The sequence below is a fragment of the Hermetia illucens genome, chromosome 2 (genome assembly GCF_905115235.1).
Source record: "Hermetia illucens chromosome 2, iHerIll2.2.curated.20191125, whole genome shotgun sequence".
Lineage (NCBI taxonomy): Eukaryota > Metazoa > Arthropoda > Insecta > Diptera > Stratiomyidae > Hermetia > Hermetia illucens.
This window is the reverse complement of record NC_051850.1, coordinates 130,807,316-130,827,948: the sequence shown is the minus strand read 5'-3', so window position 1 is coordinate 130,827,948 and position 20,633 is coordinate 130,807,316. Positions and strand designations below refer to the sequence as shown.

The 20,633-nt window shown below is 39.7% G+C and overlaps 1 protein-coding gene across 3 annotated transcripts in view; it reads right to left on the bottom strand.

Annotated features, from left to right (window-relative positions):
• The window catches only part of LOC119649701 (adenylate cyclase type 6), a 518,692-nt gene that overhangs the window by 47,768 nt on the left and 450,291 nt on the right, over window positions 1-20,633 (bottom strand). For all 3 annotated transcript variants that reach the window (XM_038051969.1, XM_038051970.1, XM_038051971.1), the window contains 3 exons: window positions 6,183-6,342; window positions 5,909-6,058; window positions 5,689-5,810 (listed from right to left, as the gene is read on the bottom strand). In XM_038051969.1, the coding sequence (XP_037907897.1) occupies window positions 5,689-5,810; window positions 5,909-6,058; window positions 6,183-6,342 (432 nt within the window). The remainder of the gene's footprint in view (window positions 1-5,688; window positions 5,811-5,908; window positions 6,059-6,182; window positions 6,343-20,633) is intronic.

Below are 20,633 nucleotides of genomic sequence, written 5' to 3'. Positions count from 1 at the left end.
TCGTCATGGCTTCTATCCAATGCAATTTTTGACCTTAGATAGGAGAAATTATCAACGGTCTTAGTTCAGTCCAAGATCTCATGCCATCTGCTCGATCTGGACGACGGTAGTTTGCATATTTCGCGTTGTTCTTCCCATGATGTTGATATCATCAGCATATGCCAGTAGTTGGGTGGACTTGAAGAGGATGGTGCCTTTCGTATTTACTTCAGCATCATGGATAATTTTTTTCAGGGTCAAGTTAAAAAGGGAGCACAATAGGCCATCTCATTTTCTTAGAACGTTGTTGATTCGAATGGTCGAATGTTCGTATATTGGTCAGGGTCAGCCTAGTCAGTCTTTCATCGGGATACCCTGGCTATACTATCCTAGGCGGCCTTGAAGTTGATTAAAAGATGGTGCAACTGATGGCCATATTCCAACAGTTTTCCCATCGCTTGCCGCACAGAGAAAATCTGATCTGTTGCTGATTTGACTGTAGTGAAGCCTCTTTGGTATGGGCCGATGATGTTGTCGGCGTATGGGGCTATCCGACCTACAAAATAGCGGAGAATATCTTACGATATAATTGTTACACTGGGTGATATCTCAGTTTTTATGATCTTCTTTAATAACAGTAAAAATTAGTTTTTGATCAAAGAATTTCAAAAAAAATATGCATTTTTTTACAAAATGGCCGACAGTCAAAGTAAATAGTCCAATTTTTCACTAGTTTTTATGAAAAAAATGCGTTTAAAGTTTTAACTTGGAGGAACAGCTGTGCTAGTAAGAAATAGGTTAAGATATTCTCCTGTACCTAGTGTTAATTCAAAATTTATTCAAAGCTCGGTAGTTGAAATTACCGATCAAAATCAAAAAATCATTCGATTAGCTGCTGTCTACTGTTCCCCAAAAAGCAAAATAAGTGAAAACCAATTCTCTGAATTTTTCAATACTCTAGGACCCAGATTTTTCGCGGCGGGCGATTTTAACGCCAAGTCGCCACACTGGGCCTCACGCCTAACCACCCCCAGAGGTAAACAGCTCTTAAACGCTGTATACAAAAACAATCTCCATTGCATTTCAGGGGGATTGCCCACCTACTGGCCATCCGACCCCCACAAAATCCCAGACTGTATAGATTTTGGTATCTTTAAAAGCCTAAATCCCAATCGCATTAGGGCCACTACTACGATCGACCTCTCCTCGGATCATTCACCAACCATTTTCGTGCTTAGACTTACGGCCACAAATTCCCAAGAAGAAGACAAACTAAACACTAACAAAACCAACTGGCACAAGTTTCAGAAACTTTTCAACAAAAACTTTTGCTTACAAATCAGACTTAAAACCCAAACGGACATTGACAACGCACTGCAATATCTGACTAGCACTATACTAGAATGCATCGAATTAGCTACTCCCAACCATAAATCCCCGAAAATATCCCATCCCGATACTTCTCAGAATGTCCAAGAATTGCTTAAAGCCAAACGAAAAGCAAAACGCGAATGGCAAAAGCTACGCTCCCCAAGAACAAAAGCAATCCTGAATAAAGCAACCAAAACACTTAGACAAGAACTTATCAAAGAAAGAAATGAAAACATTCAAAAATTCGTTCTTGGACTAAGCCATTTAGCAGACACAAATTATGCAGTATGGAAAACAACAAGAAGAATTAAAAAGCCAATACAAGCGGAAACTCCAATCCAAAGTCAGCAAGGCGCCTGGATCATATCTAACCAGCAAAAAGCTGAGGCCTTTGCTAAATATTTTGAAAAAGTATTCAAAACGGAAGGTGGTGATAGCACCCCACCTGATATCCCTAACCACCATACAACTAACCCATCAACACCCCTAAAATTCAATTTTTCAGATTTGCTCAAAAAACTTAAAGAAACTAACCCTAAGAAAACCCCAGGCCATGATTGCGTATCAGGGAAAATGCTAAAGGAACTTCCGCTCTCAGGAAAATCTGCAATACTATTTATCTTCAATGCAATTCTTCGTCTTAACTATTATCCTGACACCTGGAAACACGCCAGGATTACAGTCATCCCTAAGCCAGGAAAAGACATGAAAAAAAATTGAATCATACCGACCAATAAGTCTGCTCCCAACCCTCTCTAAACTATTCGAAAAGCTTCTATTTGACAAAATTCTAAAGGTAATAGATAAGAAAGATATCATACCCTCTCACCAATTCGGATTTAGACAAAAACACGGAACGATCGAGCAAATCCACAAAATCGTTAACAATATTAAACAAGCCCTAGAAAGAAAAGAATATTGTGTAGGTATATTCCTAGATATTGCACAAGCCTTTGATCAAGTCTGGCATAAAGGCCTCAAGATAAAAATAACTGCCCTCCTCCCTAAAGAATTTCACGCTATACTATTTAGCTACCTAGATAGCAGAAACTTCAAAGTAAAATATAAGGATGCGCTCAGCTCAACCCACTACATAGAAGCAGGTGTACCCCAAGGTAGTGTACTTGGACCACTTCTCTATCTACTTTACACTTCAGATCTCCCTACAAATAACAAAATGCTGACCACCACCTTTGCTGATGACACCGCCATCCTATATAGCCATTCCAATCCATTAACAGCCGTCAGAGAAATCCAAGGACACATCAACACGATAATGAACTGGGCCAAAACCTGGAAAATCAGTGTAAATGTTAACAAAACACAGCAGATAACCTTCACGCTGAGAAAAAGAACATGCAGACCTGTCACCATAAACGGAAATAAAGTCAATCTTTCTAACGTAGTTAAATATCTTGGGCTGTACTTAGACAGACGGCTCACCTGGAAATCTCACATTGAACATAAACGCAACCAAATCAAAATTCAATTCCGCAAGCTATATTGGCTAATGCACAATAAATCCAAACTCAACACTTTAACAAAAATAATGGTGTATAAATCTATATTAAAACCAATCTGGACCTATGGCTTGCAACTTTGGGGCACAGCCAAAAAGTCGAACATCAACATAATCGAGCGCGTACAAACAAAAATTATCAGGTCAATTTTAGGTGCACCCAGGTACGTTAAGAACGAAATAATTCTTCGCGACACCAATACTTTAAAGGTTGCAAAAGAAGCGAAAAAGTATAGCAAAAAATATATCAAAAGATTAGCCAACCATCCAAACACTACAGCTAAAGACATTCTTCTTTCCAACAACTACGCAAGACTAAAAAGAACTGACCCACTGCAACTAGCCAACTTGCAATAATAACAAATCCACTACAAATTGCAAATAAAAACCCGCCACACTCATCAATTTTCTTATAGTACTCTTTTCCGTTTAACCAAACCAGTAATATGGGAAATACTCAAGATAAGCACGTTGATAATACCGGGGAGGTGACGAACACAATCATAGTAGACACGGTTGACGTACAATCAGAAAGAATTGAAACTATTCTCATCATCCTCACTGCAACAGTAGGGTGCTCCTTCGCGTACCAACTGTATAAGGACTACAGACGCAGCATCAAAAAAAAAGATACACCGAAAAAGTCTGACTATAGACATAAACTACATAGCAATCCTTTCCTGAACCCTCCAACCTTAAGAAATTCCCTACGAATTGGTTCCAAATCTAAATCTGAGATTAGAATAAAAAGGCTAATTATATTAGTTATTAAAAAGATTAATTGTATTAGTTATAAGCGCTTAGCTATAAATTTATAATAAGATTTGAACAAAATAACTCTTTTCAAACACTGGCTTGATAGAGTGAGAATATTCTATTTTAGTATTAAGATTCGCCACACTACAGGCTATAGACCAAAAGGTCTAATTCTTGTTGTAAAATGTTTCTAAAAAATAAAAAAAAAAAAAAAAAAAAAAAAAAAGTTTTAACTTCAGGTCATTCCTGGTATTCTTCTCTCATATTTCAGTCAGTTTGATTCGAATCACCTTGAAATTTCAAGGACGTATTCCAAGATAGTTACACTTAAAAAAGTTTGATTTTTTTCAAAGTTAGCCCATTCAGAGTATTGGAGTATCTTTTCACTAATTTCAGTTTTCAGTTGATTGATGAGAAGCTGTTAATATTGCCGCTTACTATTATCTCCTCATGGTTTATCGGATAGCAATGTGAATTTCCACTTTTTCGTACGAGAAATAATTAGAATACCAAAAAATCTTATATAAGAGTTGACATTCTATGATTACTTTGAGCCACCATCAATAATAATAATAATCGTTGGCGCAACAACCTATGATGGATCAGGACCTTGAAGTGTGTTAGAGCACTTCATTCAAGAACGTAACAGTACACTAGGAAGCCACCATCAAGTAGATTGTTAATCACAATAGGTTGGAAATGTAACAAAAGGGTCTAGTGCTTTTGTAGTATTAAAAATATTGAACGGCGGTAGTTAAAGCTTCCAATTTCTTCATCAATAGATCATGGTTCATGGTTGTGAGATTGTTCTCAGGTAGATGATTAGGAGAATATTCGTTAAGTTGTTCATTTGAGTATGATAATTACTGATGATTTTATGAGCTCTTTGCTGTCGCAAAGATAATAACTAAATTAATACTGGAACAGGTCCCCTAAAAAGCTGGCTGAATCTGGGTGCTGGGCGAAAATATCACCACACTTAACACTTCACTTGCTTTTCATTGACTTTGTGAAATCTTTCGACAATATCAACAGTGAGTGTAACTGAAATGCTCTATGCAAGAAAGGCAGCACATAATAAATATTAGAAAATATTATGTGCTGTATCGAGATAAAATTATTAAAGAATTTGAAATTCAAAGGAGGACCCGATAGAACCTCATTTTGTCGCCAATACCTGCCTTGGTTGCACGTGGGGATGTTTAATATGTTTAATGCATCTGAACATATTTTCCTAAACGTCTTCATTGATGATCACTGTTTGCTCCGAAGAAGTAGGTGAGGGAGTCGGACTAAAGATAAATATCAACAACTTTAAGGTTCTCAGTCTTAGAGATCATCATCCCTTTTTCCCATCTGCATCAATAGACAACGAGCTAAGCACATCGAAGGAAATGTGTATCTAGGCCGCAGCGTCTGATCGTAGAAATATGTGTACCTCAGCACCAACAGGAAACTAGTTTTGTAGTATTACCTTTCTCCAGCATATGTGGCGATTATTCTATATGTATCTTGGATTCATCAAAGCGATTCTAATAGCTGACACACGAGTGTGTCTGCTTCATTAGTTCGAAACTATCTTTCGGATGTAAAGAACAGTGGTTGTGGGTTATACTCAACAATGTGGGTGGATGTGGATGTATATTGCCACCACATCCTATCATAAAAATATTTTTTTTAAAGTGATAACAGTATGCCTGGATATATGAAAACTTACTCTTTTCTTATTCTAATATTTTGGGCCTTCTACCATATACATATTTGGCAGGCAATTTACCGTACATTCAATAGAATTATCCACGCTAATGAACTCATAGCCCAGCTATTTTAATAAAGTTGGACGATAACCATTCTAACCTCCAGAATTTCAGCAGGGTAATACCCAATTGACATATATTGCAGCTATCAAGGAAACATGAAGCGCCTTTGTCTGGCATTTCAGCATAATATATTTTAATATCTGAGCCGTTGAAGCGTGAATAGCATTATCCTGACTTAACCCAGATATCCGTATATCTATTTACAGAATCCACCTTCATCCTAACGTATTGTACGTTACTCACCTCACATTGTCATGTCGCTGAATATAAATTTTATGAAATTGAGCCTCACGTGGTTGTCCAGCAATATCGTCCTTCATTTCCATGGCGACGTGGCGCGGCAGGACAGACAATAATAGACGTTCCTGAATATAGGAATCTATTAGACATCATATGTGATACAGCAATTTTCGTGTTACGAAATGCCCATGGAAATGCTGGGAAAGTAGAAAGTTATTATCACCTGCTGTTGGTTTTCACGTTGCGTTTTCAACCGAGCCTCGATGCATTGTCGTGTTTCGATGAATGCTTTCCGCTGTGCTTTCTCTTTGGGCCAGTGTGTGAAAATTCCGGCTAAATTGGTGCAAAGCAAGGCCAAAATTGAACACCATGTCTGAAATTGAATGGATGTAAAAAAATTACTAGGGATATGGTATGCTCTTGGGTTTTTGTTGAGTTTTCGTCGCTTGATTAAATGACATGTGGATTTAAAAATTGAAAATGTGGTGGGAGTTTACCTGTTCGTAGCGAATTGTATCGACGGCGTAGAGAGCAAAGTAAATATGGGCCACCGACAAAATTGTTCCGCCAATCATTGCCTCACGTAATCGAACGGGAAGCATGATGTAAGTGATATATACAAATATAAGTGTGCAACCACTTCCATTTAAGGCTTTGCTGTAATTGAGAGTACAAAAAAATATGGCAATATTTAAATAGTTCAATTTTAATAGTTTTTTTGGTATTTTAAATCAAATTTTTGATGAATAGCACAAACTGAGCATATATATGGTGTGCATCAGTATTTACTGATACTGTCAACTCTGAAATCAAGTTCCAAGCAGACAAATCCTTGAGTGTTCTTTTAAATTACTCCGCCTTATCTTTTATTGCTTCTTTTATTCTGTGACTTCCGCGAGATTCTTATTATTATTTGGGGTTGTAAATAATTCAGACTATTCTTATAAGAGTCAGCTGCAAATATTGTTACGAAAATCACTTTGGAAAATGATGTGTGATGTCAATGTGAATTGTAGTTATGACAATTAGCCAAGACGCCAAAACTGTATAACAGTAGGGCGAATATTTAGTGACGATAATTGTTAATAGAGGACTCTAATGTCGGCAAAAAGATCTCGTCGTAAAGTAGTTTTCTAGTAAAGTGTTTGCATGCCTTTCCGAAATGTTCCGCGTAGTATAAAAGGGCCGGAAATCCGCCCACAAAGACAGTCTGGTCCTAGAGTTAGAACGGATCGCATCGGGTATGAATTGTACTAGTTAAAGGGTTGTTCTATAATTAATTATACAGTACGGTTGTATAATTTAGTGTTAAATAAACGCTTGTACTAAAGTTATAGAACAGGTTTTTGTATAGTGCTGCGCAATTCAGTGATACGAGCCTACGCAAAGCAAGTAACGTAACTAGCGACGGGTACGAATAGCTAAGAACCTAACAGTTGGTGAAAGCGAAGCGGTTACGTGAAGGAAATCGTAACAATTGTTGACAGCGGTAGAAGTACATAAAAGAAAATTCGTAACAATATTATATATTATATCGACAAATTTTAAAGTGACGAAGAATTAAAAGAATATTCTCGGAAGCAACCTTTTTTTATGCTGCAAACAAACTGCGTTCAACAAGAAATTCAATGATGTGGTGCCAAAATATGCAGTGTAGAACGTTATGCTAGCTAAAAACTCCTCTACTTTGGTAACCTACGCAGTTAATATTGTGTGCAATCTCTGAGAGTTTCCGTGACGTCATTAGGGCAGTCCCGCGATTTTATGCCCGGCTGATGAAGCTCATTATTGTATCACAGCACCACTAGGTTTGGAACACCCTGTAAAGGTGGGGAGTTTACAATTTTGCGGACCCTCACCACCATGCGCTTTTCAATACATGGTTTACTAAACGATTGTTCCATATCATACATTTTATGGTAGGAGTAATAAAATGCAAATCAACTATATCTCTCCCCTATGAGACCACCCCATCTTAAATTGTCCGAGTGAAGGTCCGCGAGAAGAAGTTTCATCAGAAGTTTTCCGTCAAAGAAAATATTTACAAAAAATGCTGACTGGGGAGCAAAGAAGGCGTGTGCTGTTACCCCGAGGATCCGTTAAAAAGAGCTTTATGGTAAATTCGACACTCGGGATGGCGAGAGAAACATATGTTGACTAGTGAAAAGTCAACATCAACGAACATAAGATATTAAATACTTCTGTTCGTTAATGACAAGAACGGTACTTTGCTTACCGAGCGACGAGCTGTGACGGACAGATGGAGAGCATAATACTAATAGATTTCAACGGAAAAAATACCTCAGCCACGGTTTCCACAAGCATTGCCGGTATTTGGAGCAATTCCACCTATTCGCTAGTGTTATGTATTGGTCTTGCCGCTATTTCGGGAACCACTTGTTCCTTCATCAGTGCTAACAAGTCAAGGACTGTGTATTAGCAAGACCAATAAATAACACTAGTGAATAGAAAACAGCAAGTCTTAATTATTTCAAATAATTTAATCGCTAGAAATATTGCGAAATTACTCTTAGAATTTCACCTGTCAGTACAATTCAAGTCGAGGGAGCGGTCATACAAATGAGATCTGGAGGGCAACAGAATCTGACGACATAGCATGCTTTCTGGCAACACTCAGTGGCATAGTGGCCTGCTGGGGTTAAATTTCATTATTCAGCAGGGTCTGATTGAATTTGAAGAAAACGTAATTTTTGGCGACTAACCCCGATGAAACAGGGACTATTACTATGAGTGGTAACGACCTGCCGAGAACTGAGCGATTTAGATACCTCGGATCAATTGGCTATTGGCTGACCAATAGTGAACTATGTTATGAAATCGCTGGAGGCATCCGTGGAATTTAGATGAAGTGGCATTCTTCTGTGTGCAACCACTTCCATTTAAGGCTTTGCTCTAATTGAGAGTACAAAAAATACACATTTATGATTGATGCATCAGTGAACGACCCATATCCAAAATTCACCCAAGTATCTTTTGCTCGGTTGCCGTGCATGGTTTTGAGTCCTAGCCGACTATCAAATATAATGAATGGCGCCTCGACGTAATGGAGACGAAGACGATGCCTGGGATCAGTGGGGAAACACGCGATAATTGCACCCCAATTGAGGACATCGGGGATAGCTATGAGGTTGCATAAATCTGCTCAAATTGCGTAAGAGTCGTTTTCGATGGTATGGACATGTAATTAATATACTAGATGGTGATGTGAGAGCCGCTCGAGTCCATCCAGATCAGACCAATGACTGAGCAAATTAGCACAATTGATCAAGACGAGCTTCGGAATGGAGCAACGGCGGAGGAGAAGAGTTACCCTTGATTTGCTCACTAGACCACAAGTTAAAGTATATAGCAAGCATCTGAGGCTGGCTAACGACGCAAAAACAACTGACGTACGGTTAAAACATTTTAGCGAGGATACATAAAATATTTTAATGCGAAGTGGCTAAAAAGTGGAAAGCACATGACGCATCAACACCGTACAACACGAAGGAAGAGTACTGCCTACAGGTCGTCTGTTGCATTTATCCTCAAAAAATTGGCAATTTTACCCAACGGCCAGGGGTATGTGCTTTTTCCTACACCAGCATTAAAAGAAATGAACAACGAAGTGGGGATAAAACGACTCAGCAACGGGACTAAAGATGAAGTGGCATATTAAAGATTATTCGGAATACAACTGAGCATAGATAAAATCTGATCTGGCAGACTTCAAACTGACTAAGGGAGTAACGTCTAACATATAATGGAGAAAATTGAATAGGACAATGGCCTGTCTATAAGAAGTAGAACTTATTGAAATTGCGAAAGGACCTAATGCCGGATTCCATAAAATGCCTAGACCGAGCCCTGCTTCGTTTCCTCCCAAGCAGTATCATATCCGGGTTTTCGTAGGTGACAGTTTTCAAAAATCGTTTTGTTTTATTTTTGTTTTATATACATTATTTTTTCTTGATAGACACTTTGGAAGCAGGATGAGTTAGGAATACAATGAAAAAATGTTAGATCAAATTCAAAGCATTTACTAAGTTACAGCAAATAGCATGCTGACGTGCCTACAAAACGGAACTTTTAAACGCGTCTTTCTCGAAACAATACTTTTTCAAATTTTGAGAAGCACAATTAAAATTCTGTTGGGCTGATCAGGCTGGAAGGTCCGAACCACAATTATATATTTTCGTTAATAACTTCTTCCTTTTATTATGAATGAAAAATCGAGGCGATTTTTGAAGATTTTATTTTACAATTTCGAATTGAATTTTCTTTAGTTCGAATTACATGACCATACCATTGAAGGTGCCTCTCTCGTATTTTTTTCCCGATCGGTGCGACCCCATACCGATCGGGGATATCCTCACTTCGGATGCGATCAAGGCGTGTCACGCCACTAGTTCAACGTAATGACTCCATTACCGCAAGACACCATTCACCTGTCTTTTATAGTCGGCGAACACTCAGAACCATAGATGGTGACAGCACAGACGACACTGCGATCAATTTTAGATTTTTTACGTTCCTTGACACGTCGCTCACAAAGAACGCCAAAGAAGCCGTTGTGGAACGCCACTTCATCCAGATTGCGCTAAGCGTGGAGCAGTTCTTCATTGGTTGGCATCAACTCGATATATTTATATCGCTCATGTAACTGCCATTGGCGGTGGTAACACCTGTTTCATGAGGATCGGTCGTCAAAAACTAAGTTTTATTCAAATTCAAACTGACACGGTGTTGCATGAGGCGATCATTCCATTTTTGTACAAGTTATTCGAGATCATTTTTGCCAACGTACATAAAAAATCAGAGGACATCTTCAAATCACAGCTGAACAGTTTTCAATCTGAATATTGCTGTAGAGGTTTTATACTCTTCCAAAGATCGCAAGAGGACGCACTGGAAGAAATTTAATTAAGTTACCAGTGCCAGTCCATTCTTTCTTCAAAATTGGAGGTTCCTTATACGAAAGCTTCTGGCGAGATTATGAGCTCCTGGTTTAGCCACACTTCTCCGTTTGCAGGAAGAACTGTTACTCAGAAATCTGGTTTGGTTTGGTGATCACTGAGGTTAAAGTCAGCTGTTCTATAAACAGCTCCACCGCATATAATTCTTCAGTTCAATACGGCATAATGCCATGTTATGTACATAGTGGCAACATTCTCCAGGCTGGAGAGGTAGTGCAGAAACGCGGATGACACGTTTGAAGTCACCCACCTTTGGGTTCCTAGTCGTAGGAACATAAAGGTGGAGTTCTGCATTCGACAGTTATTCAGTGGGCGCATTCTGCGTTCGATGTCGACGGTGAAGGGTAAAATCCACTCGCGTCTTTTGATAACTGATGACTTCAGATAGCGATAGCTCACGACTTGCGCTGAGTTGAGGATACGCATACCCTACAAGTTGTATTGCCGAAGTTGGGGAGAGGAGGTAGAGAACTACTAATACTTCCATTGCGGTTGCCTAGCTCTAGCTGGGGCTAGGCAGCGGACTCTACTAAGAAAAAACCTACGAGAAAAGACTAAATATTGCCTTAAATGCCGATTTCCCATGTAGAGATATTTTCGAGGATTAGTTTTTCTCTTCCTCAGTGAGTTTTTCTCTTCCTCAGTGAGTTTTTCTCTGCGGGCACTACGAAAACAAACCTTAAAGAGATCTCTGGTTGTAGAATGTGGTAGTTACTATTTTTCGTTAATACTAGGGACTGGTTCTGAAAATGTAGGCGAGTTGGATTTTGATTCCCTTGTCCCTCTCATAACAGTCTCATTTTTGTGGCATTAAAATAACGCACTATAACGGTAAATGCGCTATTCAAAGAGGCTATTTGTAGCTACCTGGCTATCTACTTCCGATGCTTTATTTCATAGTAATGAATCACATTCTATGTTTGTGGACACGAGCGGAGCGAAGATGTATACCGGCAATTTGGTAATATTGGTGTCTAAGACGTTTCTCTCCGTTATCAAGGAGATTACAGACGACGTGTTTGTGTGCCCGTGAGCTAAAAGATGGATCATTATTATTATCGACAGCGCAATAACCCATGTCGAATCTAGCCCTGTTTTAGTAAGGAAACTCAAACGTCTCAGTATGCGCTAAAGTCCACCAATTCGATATTCCTAACAAGTGTCTAGTGTCCTACGCCATTGCCCCATCCCAGGCCGGGTCAGGGTCTGGCGTGTCTTCTTTTTATACCATAGATATTGTCCTTCTTTCCCGAGGTAGATTCTCCTCATTCATACGGAATAAGCGACCTGCCCACTGCAGCCTATTCACACGGACTCTATCCACTGCCAGACGGCTATGGTACTGCTCCTAAATTTCGTCGTTAAACAGACTACGGAATATCGTCTCTCTTTGGAGGATTCCTTTCTCGAATTCGGTTACTTATTTTCTGTAACTAAAAACCCAAGTATTCGAGGAATACATGAGGACTGAGAGGATTATGGGTTTGTACAATAGAAGCTTTAGCCCTTTTGGGACGCGTTTCGAGCGGAATAGTTTGACCTGAGATAGGCCCTTTTGGTGGCCAACAAAGATCTGAACGAGATTTTTTGCTGTAGGATGGGCGAACTCTTTCCTTCATAAAGGGTATCATCTGGCGCTGAGGATGTTGGCCAGCTAGATTCAGTTCTCCTTGTACTTTTTACAATGGTCACATTCTTTGGATCGTAAATGTGGCATCAAAACCGCGCATCATTGCGTTAATTGGCTCCTCGTAGCAGCTACTCCTCTCAAAGTTCAAAATGTCAAATCCATCGGTACTAAGGATTAGATGCCACGCGGGGAATGAAAAACTAATGATGTGAAAAATAAAATCAAATATGATGGAATTAACATACTTTGAACAAGCAAGCAGAAGATCAAAATACGCAACTCAAACAAATGCATTTTAAATATGAAAGATCATGTGAATTTTTCATGTTTCTTGGATCTTCTATAACTTTGTTAATAATAGTTGTATTTTTTCAAATTTTCCAAAATTGTGTACTACGTACTTACTTACGAAGGCACCAAATTTTGTACCTCTCGGATGATCTTAAGGGGAGTTTTCGAGTAAATTTTTAAAATTATTAACTCTATTTGAGAAAGTATCGGAATGAGATGTATTTTGAGGCCCAGATTTTGTATAGGTGCACCATTGTGATTTTTTTCGGATTTACACTTTTCGGGGTATACATTTTGAGCCGGGCCCATAGAGAGCAGAGTCGCGATCCGAAAGAATTACCCTTCACTCAGCTTTTCGCGCTGTCTGCAATAAGCTGTCAACATGCACCAAACCATAAACTAAAAAAAGAGGTGATAGCTGTTAGAGTTCTTTATAATAGATCGCTAGAGGAGAAAAGGAAAACTTAAATACACAATACACAAAAAAGAGGGGTTCCCTCTAAGTAATCAATAGGTGTCTAAGAAAAAAAAGCTGGACAGGCAATTTCGAAAACCGAAACTAAAAGTTCAGGAGAGGGCCAGCCAATGTACGAACGCCAGTCAGCGTTGTAAAGCCTAAGTTAACCTCAAAAAGCGAAAAGAAAAGCAAAAGTGGGAATTTGTGCACAGGCGATCGTTATCTCCAGCGAGGGCAATCTGTCTGTCGGAAATATTCAAAAAGGTCAAAGCTGATCCTGACCTAAAAGATCTGAACGGATATGTGAACAGAATCCGAAGAAGCCAGAAACGGGATCAGATGTTTGAGCTGGAAAAATCCAGCGTAGACACAGCTGATGACTCCCACACTCAAGTTAAAAATTCACTTGGTAGGAATGCCACGGTGGGTGCCCAAAATCATTAGATCTACATACAATGTAAGGACCTCCATGAAATGACATCGAAAAGAAAAATTCGCGCTGTCTTGAAGGAACAATTCAAGTTGGAAGCACTTGCGGAGGAGTTCATCGTGAGTTTACGAAAAGCCTATGGTGGCATTCAACCGGTCACAAGACGAGTGCCAGCGGAAGCAGGACACAAGCTGTTGACGGTTGGACAAGTTCGGATGGAGCTTAAGAGTATAGATCTCATTAAAGGGATGCCTCATGTTTGGGCACTCGCGAAGGGATGTGTCAGCGGCATTGAACGACCTGACCGTTGCTGAATGCATGAGGATTAAGGCCATATTGCAATAGAGACCCTAAATCCCTACTGTGCGAAATTCAGGAGGGATGGGACAACTGGCATATTGCCAGAAGTGGTAAATACACGGAATTTTAGAAGGCGCTTATTGCAACGAGAAAATTCAAATAAACCTCAATTATTGCGGGTTCACCCAGCGCTTACTTGAGCAGACCACGTACGAATCTGAGATGGAAATTGCCATCATAAGTGACCCGTGTAGAAATCGTCAAAGTGTCATATGGGTCACAAATTCAACTAGTGGAGCGGCGATATGGGTTTAAGGTCGGCAAGTCATACAATGTACTGTATGTTAGGCAGCCAGATAGGTAGAAGAGAATCAAACACAAGGGGACACAGTTTATTAGAACCCTTTGCGCAGTTAGATATAGTTCTGACCAACGAAGGTGTTGATAATACCTTTCGAAAAGGGAGGTCTGGCCCGGTTGTAGACCTCACCTTTCTCAACTCTGCAATGGCGTGTATGGCTTGGTGTAGCAGCGAACGATAAACCCATTGCAATCACCAGGCAATTTCCCTTGAGCTTTGTGTTGAACCACAGGGCAGAGAAGTATCATGCTCGAAATCGAGCCAACTTTCATAGACATGTTATTATAATAGATCAACCTAATAAAGAAGGTGTCTCTACCGAAAGAGCTGTCCATGTGGCATGATACCTCGTCAAAGCATGTGGCGTAACATGCCTAGGAGATGTTCATTTCCCAGTAGAAGGTCACATTACTGGTGGAATGGGGAATTGGCCAGCCTTCGATCAGTCGGTAGCGGGTAATTTACAATAGATTACTCACAGTTGTTGAGAACCAAGGAGACCTATCAAATCAGCAGGATGGGCTCCGTAAAGCCAGATCAACCTTTGATGCAATCAAATTGGTTACTAGCTTCGTCGAAGATACAATTCACAGAAACCAGCAAATATTGCGTGGTAGTAACCCTGGACGTGAAAAATACATTCAGTTCGGTCAATTGGTATTCCCGCCTAGGCGACTCTTGTATGACACCGATGACGGGTCACAGGAGCTCAGGCCTAAGGGTGTGCCTAGATGATGCAGCGTTCGTCATTTCTGGAATGATGTCGATTGACATCTTGGCAGATGAGATGGCGAACGTATACAAAGCGAAGTCAATCTCTCCCATAACACACACGAAGAACTCCGAGAAAGAGATGGCAAGAGCATTGGTAATGCTCGGGAAAGAGTCGGTGGTTCCACAGGCTGATCCCTGCCATCAAGGTGAGAGATGACAGCTTGAGATCAACTATAATCTTATACAGTTTATCACGGAGCATAGTGGATATCCGTCCGGATAGCTGGTTGTTGGTTTAATGGACGATGTCATTTTTCCACTTGTTGACTAATAACGTCTATTTGCTTCCTTATTCATTCATGGGCATTGGTATAATGACCCTAAATTTGGAGAAGGGGATAAAGGTAAAACACTAAGGGCGATTCCTGCGGCGCGGCATCAAATTTCACTATTTTGTGTAAAATTTAGAAATAAGACACTAACATCAAGTTCCTCCAAAATTTCATCAAGTCGTGCCTGGATTGTATCATTGGGAAAAATTAGTGGAGTTCTTATTATTTTATTTTATATAATTTTAATCGGGCATTCGTGCCAGTGTCCGGATAGCTGAGTGGTTCGAGCGCAAGGCTGTCGTACGGAAGGTCGCGGTTCAAATCTCACTGGTGGCAGTGGAATTTGTATTGTGATTTGACGTCGGACACCAGTCGACTCAGCTGTGAATGAGTACCTGAGTCAAATCAGGGTAATAACCTCGGGCGAGCGCAATGCTGACCACATTGCCTCCTAGTGTACCTTTACGGTCTTGAATGAAGTGCTCTAACACACTTCAAGGCCTTGATCCAACATGGATTGTTGCGCCAACGATTATTATTATAGTGGATATCGCCAGGTTTAAACTGGATACCTCATTCGATTGCCCAAACTAAGATGGAGTCTCAGCGGACACAGAGCATGTATTTTTCCACTGTCCAAGATTTTTGGGAGAAAAGAGCAACCTAGAGGAGACTCTACGAGAGATGCTGGTACCAGAAAATCTGGTGCTGAGAATGGTAGCACGCCAAGAAGATTGACAGATGAAATACAGAGGAGAAGAGAAAAGCGCGATTACATACGTCGCGTAGAGAAGAAAGGTGACGAAACTGTAGTGACTTCGCCCCATGATGTAATATTTGATGGTTCCGTGAGGCAGGGGAGAGGTTTTAGTAGTATAAAAATTCCACATATTGGCGTGTCCGGGTCAGTGTCTTCGGAAGATGTCCACCTCATATGCAAACAAAAAACCACAAAAACCAAAAAAGTGGTATATTATAAAAAAGGTTGTGGCGCTGCGACAAATTTTGTATTGGACAGACAAAACGTCTCATCACGACCGGGTTTCAGGAGCACATAAAAAAAGCCAAGATTTGACAAAGACCGAGGAATCTATACAATTAGATTGGCAGTGGCAATGTATTATGAAAGAGGAATATTTGAAGACAAGAGTATTCAATAAGCATTGTTTGAATAAATTAATTATTGTTTATGTATTGGTAACAATCCTCTATTTAAACCCGTAAACTCTAGCAATAATTAAGTAGCCAAAGGACTTAGGAAAGCAATAAGTAGCTCCTGAAATACATGGAATAACAATTTTGTTTTGAGGAAAAGCTACAGGACAGGTACCCTTCATGAATGACAATTTCAGAATCTCATTACATTTTACAAGGTACATATTAGGGGTTTTTAAGGGAAACTGATTTAAACAAAGCCGACCTCCAATTTTGTTTGATTTGTCGAATCAGATATTTTGAAGTGGAATTATGTATTCAAATTAAGTATCAAATATGTATTGAATGGCAGCAATTGTTACAGCTTTTGATGAATAATTGCTGATAATATCATTGCATGATTTATTGAACCAAATCGAAACAATAGTAATTTGTGGTTGGGAGCTGATATTTCCCGCATGTTCCATTGTGACAAGTATCTTGCTTTTCAATAATGGAAACCGATTTCCCTAAAATTGAGGTTTGAGCAATTAAAAATGCAAAATGGCAAAATGTCGTTGTTTTTCAAGTACATTGTAAATATGTAATAATATCTCTAATAGAAAATGAAGCCAGTGTAAAATGTATCCTTAGTTTAGGCTGCTTATGGTTTGGGATGTCAATCCTTCTGATTGTCCAAACAATCTTTTTTCTCAAATTAATAAATTGGTTCGTATTGCTGAGGATAGTTTGCGGGCAATGTTGTATGGACAGCTTTCATTATAATGAAATAAAAGTCTTCCCAGGAAATGGATTGGTGTGTTTAATGTGTAATTAATAATTGGATTACTAATAAAGGGAAAAAGAAGGCAATGAAGGAATCGATTACCAAAAAAAGGAGAAAGAATCTTCTCTCAGATTGTAATGAAGCATCTTAGCAAAAGTGTGAGGATGGCGTCTTTATGATTTCAAACAGTCTTGGCATCCTTTTGTTGTTCGTACACTGGATATAATCTGTCTCAGCTCTCTAGGGTGTTAAGTCCACTCGTCAATTTGACTTGTTATATTGAGCTCCCACTGCTTTCTATTATTCAGTGACATGTCAATGCCATTTAAAGCAAATAAAATATGTCACTTGCTCTTAATTTATAGTTCATTGTTCTGCAATGCCATCGTCAGAGTAATGGAATCAGACTGCCTTGGAGTATTCAATAATTTGCAACAGTTTTATAGAAAAGACGCAATGCAAGCATCCTTGAGGAGTGACAAAACAAGTATTTCTAGTTGATTTTTGAATAGAGCTACACCTTACATTGGGAATTTAGTGAATCTGACCTTGTCAATGGATGAGTCTCAGATATTAGCTCTCATTGTTTTGAGGAAACTATTAACCTAGATAACAAAATTTGAGAAATATTTTCTACTGCGGAGTAACTCAGTTCTACCAGTAACGTCCTAACCAAGATGGGAGGGTGAACGAGACTGTTTAACGAATAGGTACAAGGGCTAATGTATGAGGTTTGTACAAAGCAGACAGGTTATTATTATCTGTAGCAATCAACATCTTTAACGGGTGCGACAAGCACATGCGGGTTCTCTTTAGCTTGATACTTTAAAAGTTATCCCAGATTTTATATTAAATAGGAGAGATAATATTCTTATTAAGTCTACTCAATTGGTGCTGTTCTAAGGTAATGGAATTGATATCACAAGTAAGAACGAACGTGCCTTCAATGAAGATTTTGTTCAGACTGTGCAGGCGGACAACAATCTGAAACATTCTCGTTTATTAGAAATCACACACAGTGAGGGGAAAAGTATGTTTAACATAAAAAAAAACTTGATTGTTCTAACATTATTTTACGCCATTCTAGCGCACCCAGGCATCTCGACATTGAATCGGTTACTCACCGCAGAGTATTTCTGGTCGTCCATGAACAAGGACATTAAATCTTAAGGCAGACAGTGCACCACACGCTGCAAATACCAGACTATGAAGCATGTGAGGAAAGATAGAGGTAATAGACGTGTTCCCTCGGTCCCCAAAACGCTTCCACAGAATCCATCTGGATTTAATTGGTCCCTTGCGGGACTGGTAAGGTTTTAGGTATTGCTTCAAAATCATCGATAAGTTCGCGCGGTGGCCTGAGGTAATACCTCTGAAAGATATTTCTGCACAATCTTGTGCTGAAGCCCTCTGTCGAGAGCGGATTCCACGCATCGAAGTACCGGCTGTTATAATGAACGACCAAGGAATGTAATCTGAGTCTTCGCTTTTTCCAGAGTTAGGTAAACTAGTCGTCTTCAAGCGCTTCCGGACAACCGCATATCACCCGCGGTCCAATGGGGTGATTAAGAGAAGGCACAGGAGACTGAAGCCCGCTGACCCTTCTTGCTTGCAAGTCATGTCACCGCAGTTCCGATGGTATACGGGGGGAACTGGAGACACTCAGCAACCCTATACTCGACATTGCGTCTGCTCAAGGACGCCATTTGAAAACTGAAGCCTCTAAAAACTATCACGCGAAAAACGTGGCGGTTGGTAATATGGAGTGGGGTATTGATGTTGTATTCCATCCACAGTATCTGATCTCAATCTAGTGTTCGAGTTCCAAATAAAAGTAGTGCATTTAAATTGCTTGCTTGCTTGCAGTTCATAAATTAATTGAATATGAGCGTTATTGAAACGGTACTCGTATTTATATACTATAGCTCGTTCCATGCTGAAGACCGCTGAATTGCCTTGGAGACATTGTCATGGGCAACTTGGCTAGGGAGGATATGCAGCCATCACTACCAGCTCGTTTTAGAGATGAGGTATGGACTACGAATCTTTATAACATTATTGAACAGCAAGTATCGAGACATACTGAGGATTTCGTGAGGTTCTATGAGGGTGTTTAAAGGATTAATTAGATAAACTTGGACGCTATGGTGGTGATTGCGTCTAGCTATGCAGAGAGTTCTAATCCGTTTTCTTGCAAATTGTGGCAATTGATTCAAAGGAACAAGATTTTGGAATTTGTGGTTTATCGACGTCATTTAGAAGAACTTCGATCCTCTCTGGATATTGGACCCGCGGAGTATCGGGAGATAGGTTTCAGTATGAGGGCGCTGAGCAATCGCATCTGCTGGAATTAGGAATAGCTAGGGCATTGATTCAAAGATTACCTGGACGGGTACCACTTTTTCTGTTACAGATGTGAAAAATTAAATGTTTTAATGTCACAGTGAGGACGATGCACGCGTGAAAAGAATGAAACCTGCGGCCGCTCCCAATAAAACTGAACCATCCTTAATGAAGCCCTGATTTTTAAAGCATTCTCCCATGGTATCTTAGACATTTTACAACTGCTTGATTCTTTACTTCCAACTCTATCAGGTAAAACCCCGTCATCGATTAGTAGCAGGAAACAAGAGCTTTCTATTATACTTAGATCTATACTTAGATATACTTTAATCATAAAAATATAATAATATCAGGTTGGAAGAAAATGCATTTTCAGTGTATTAAAGCTATACTTGTGTCGCAAACGGCGGTAGATTGTGCGCGGCTGTTGACTAATTAGCGCGTTGTCCTCACCACCTCAGTCAGCATAACATACGCTGAGTTCGTAGTGTTGGATGTATGGGACCAGGGTTACGATATCTGAGTCATCAAAAGTTGAGTCGAAAATGAAAATGAGAGGTTCGCCGCTCTCCCTAGAAGCTTTTTGTCTTTCGAAGTTGAAAATCACCGCTATAACATATGTTCTCGATGTCTTCAATAGCAATCATCGAGGTATCTTAAAATGTCTGGTCTTCACCGGTCATCTTGGTAGTGAAGTCTCGTAAAGTACGCCTTTAGCTTGATGACCAAACGATAAATAGTATCTTTGCGGAGGATGCTCATCTTTTCTCCCTGATTGTTCGATTGAACATGTAACATGTAACGACCAGCATCCGTTGCTTTTAAACAAAGTGGATTTCTCAACGTAACATAAAAGATTAACACTGAAAATCAACGAGGGTCTTACTCATCTTCTTTTTCTACCATAGATATTGCCCTTACAGATTTTCGGGGCAGGTTTATCCTCATCCATACGGATTAAGTGACCCGCACACCGCAACCTGTGGAGCTGGATTCTATCCACAACCAATCGCGGTATCGCTCATAAATTCGATCGTTACAGAGGCTATCAAATCGTTCATCCTCATATAGGAGGAAGAAATTCAACGGAGGATCCTTCTCTCGAACATGACCAAGAGTTCGCAATTTTTCTTGCTAAAAACCCAGGTCTCTAAGGAATACATCAGAACTGGTAGGATTACTGTCTTGTATAG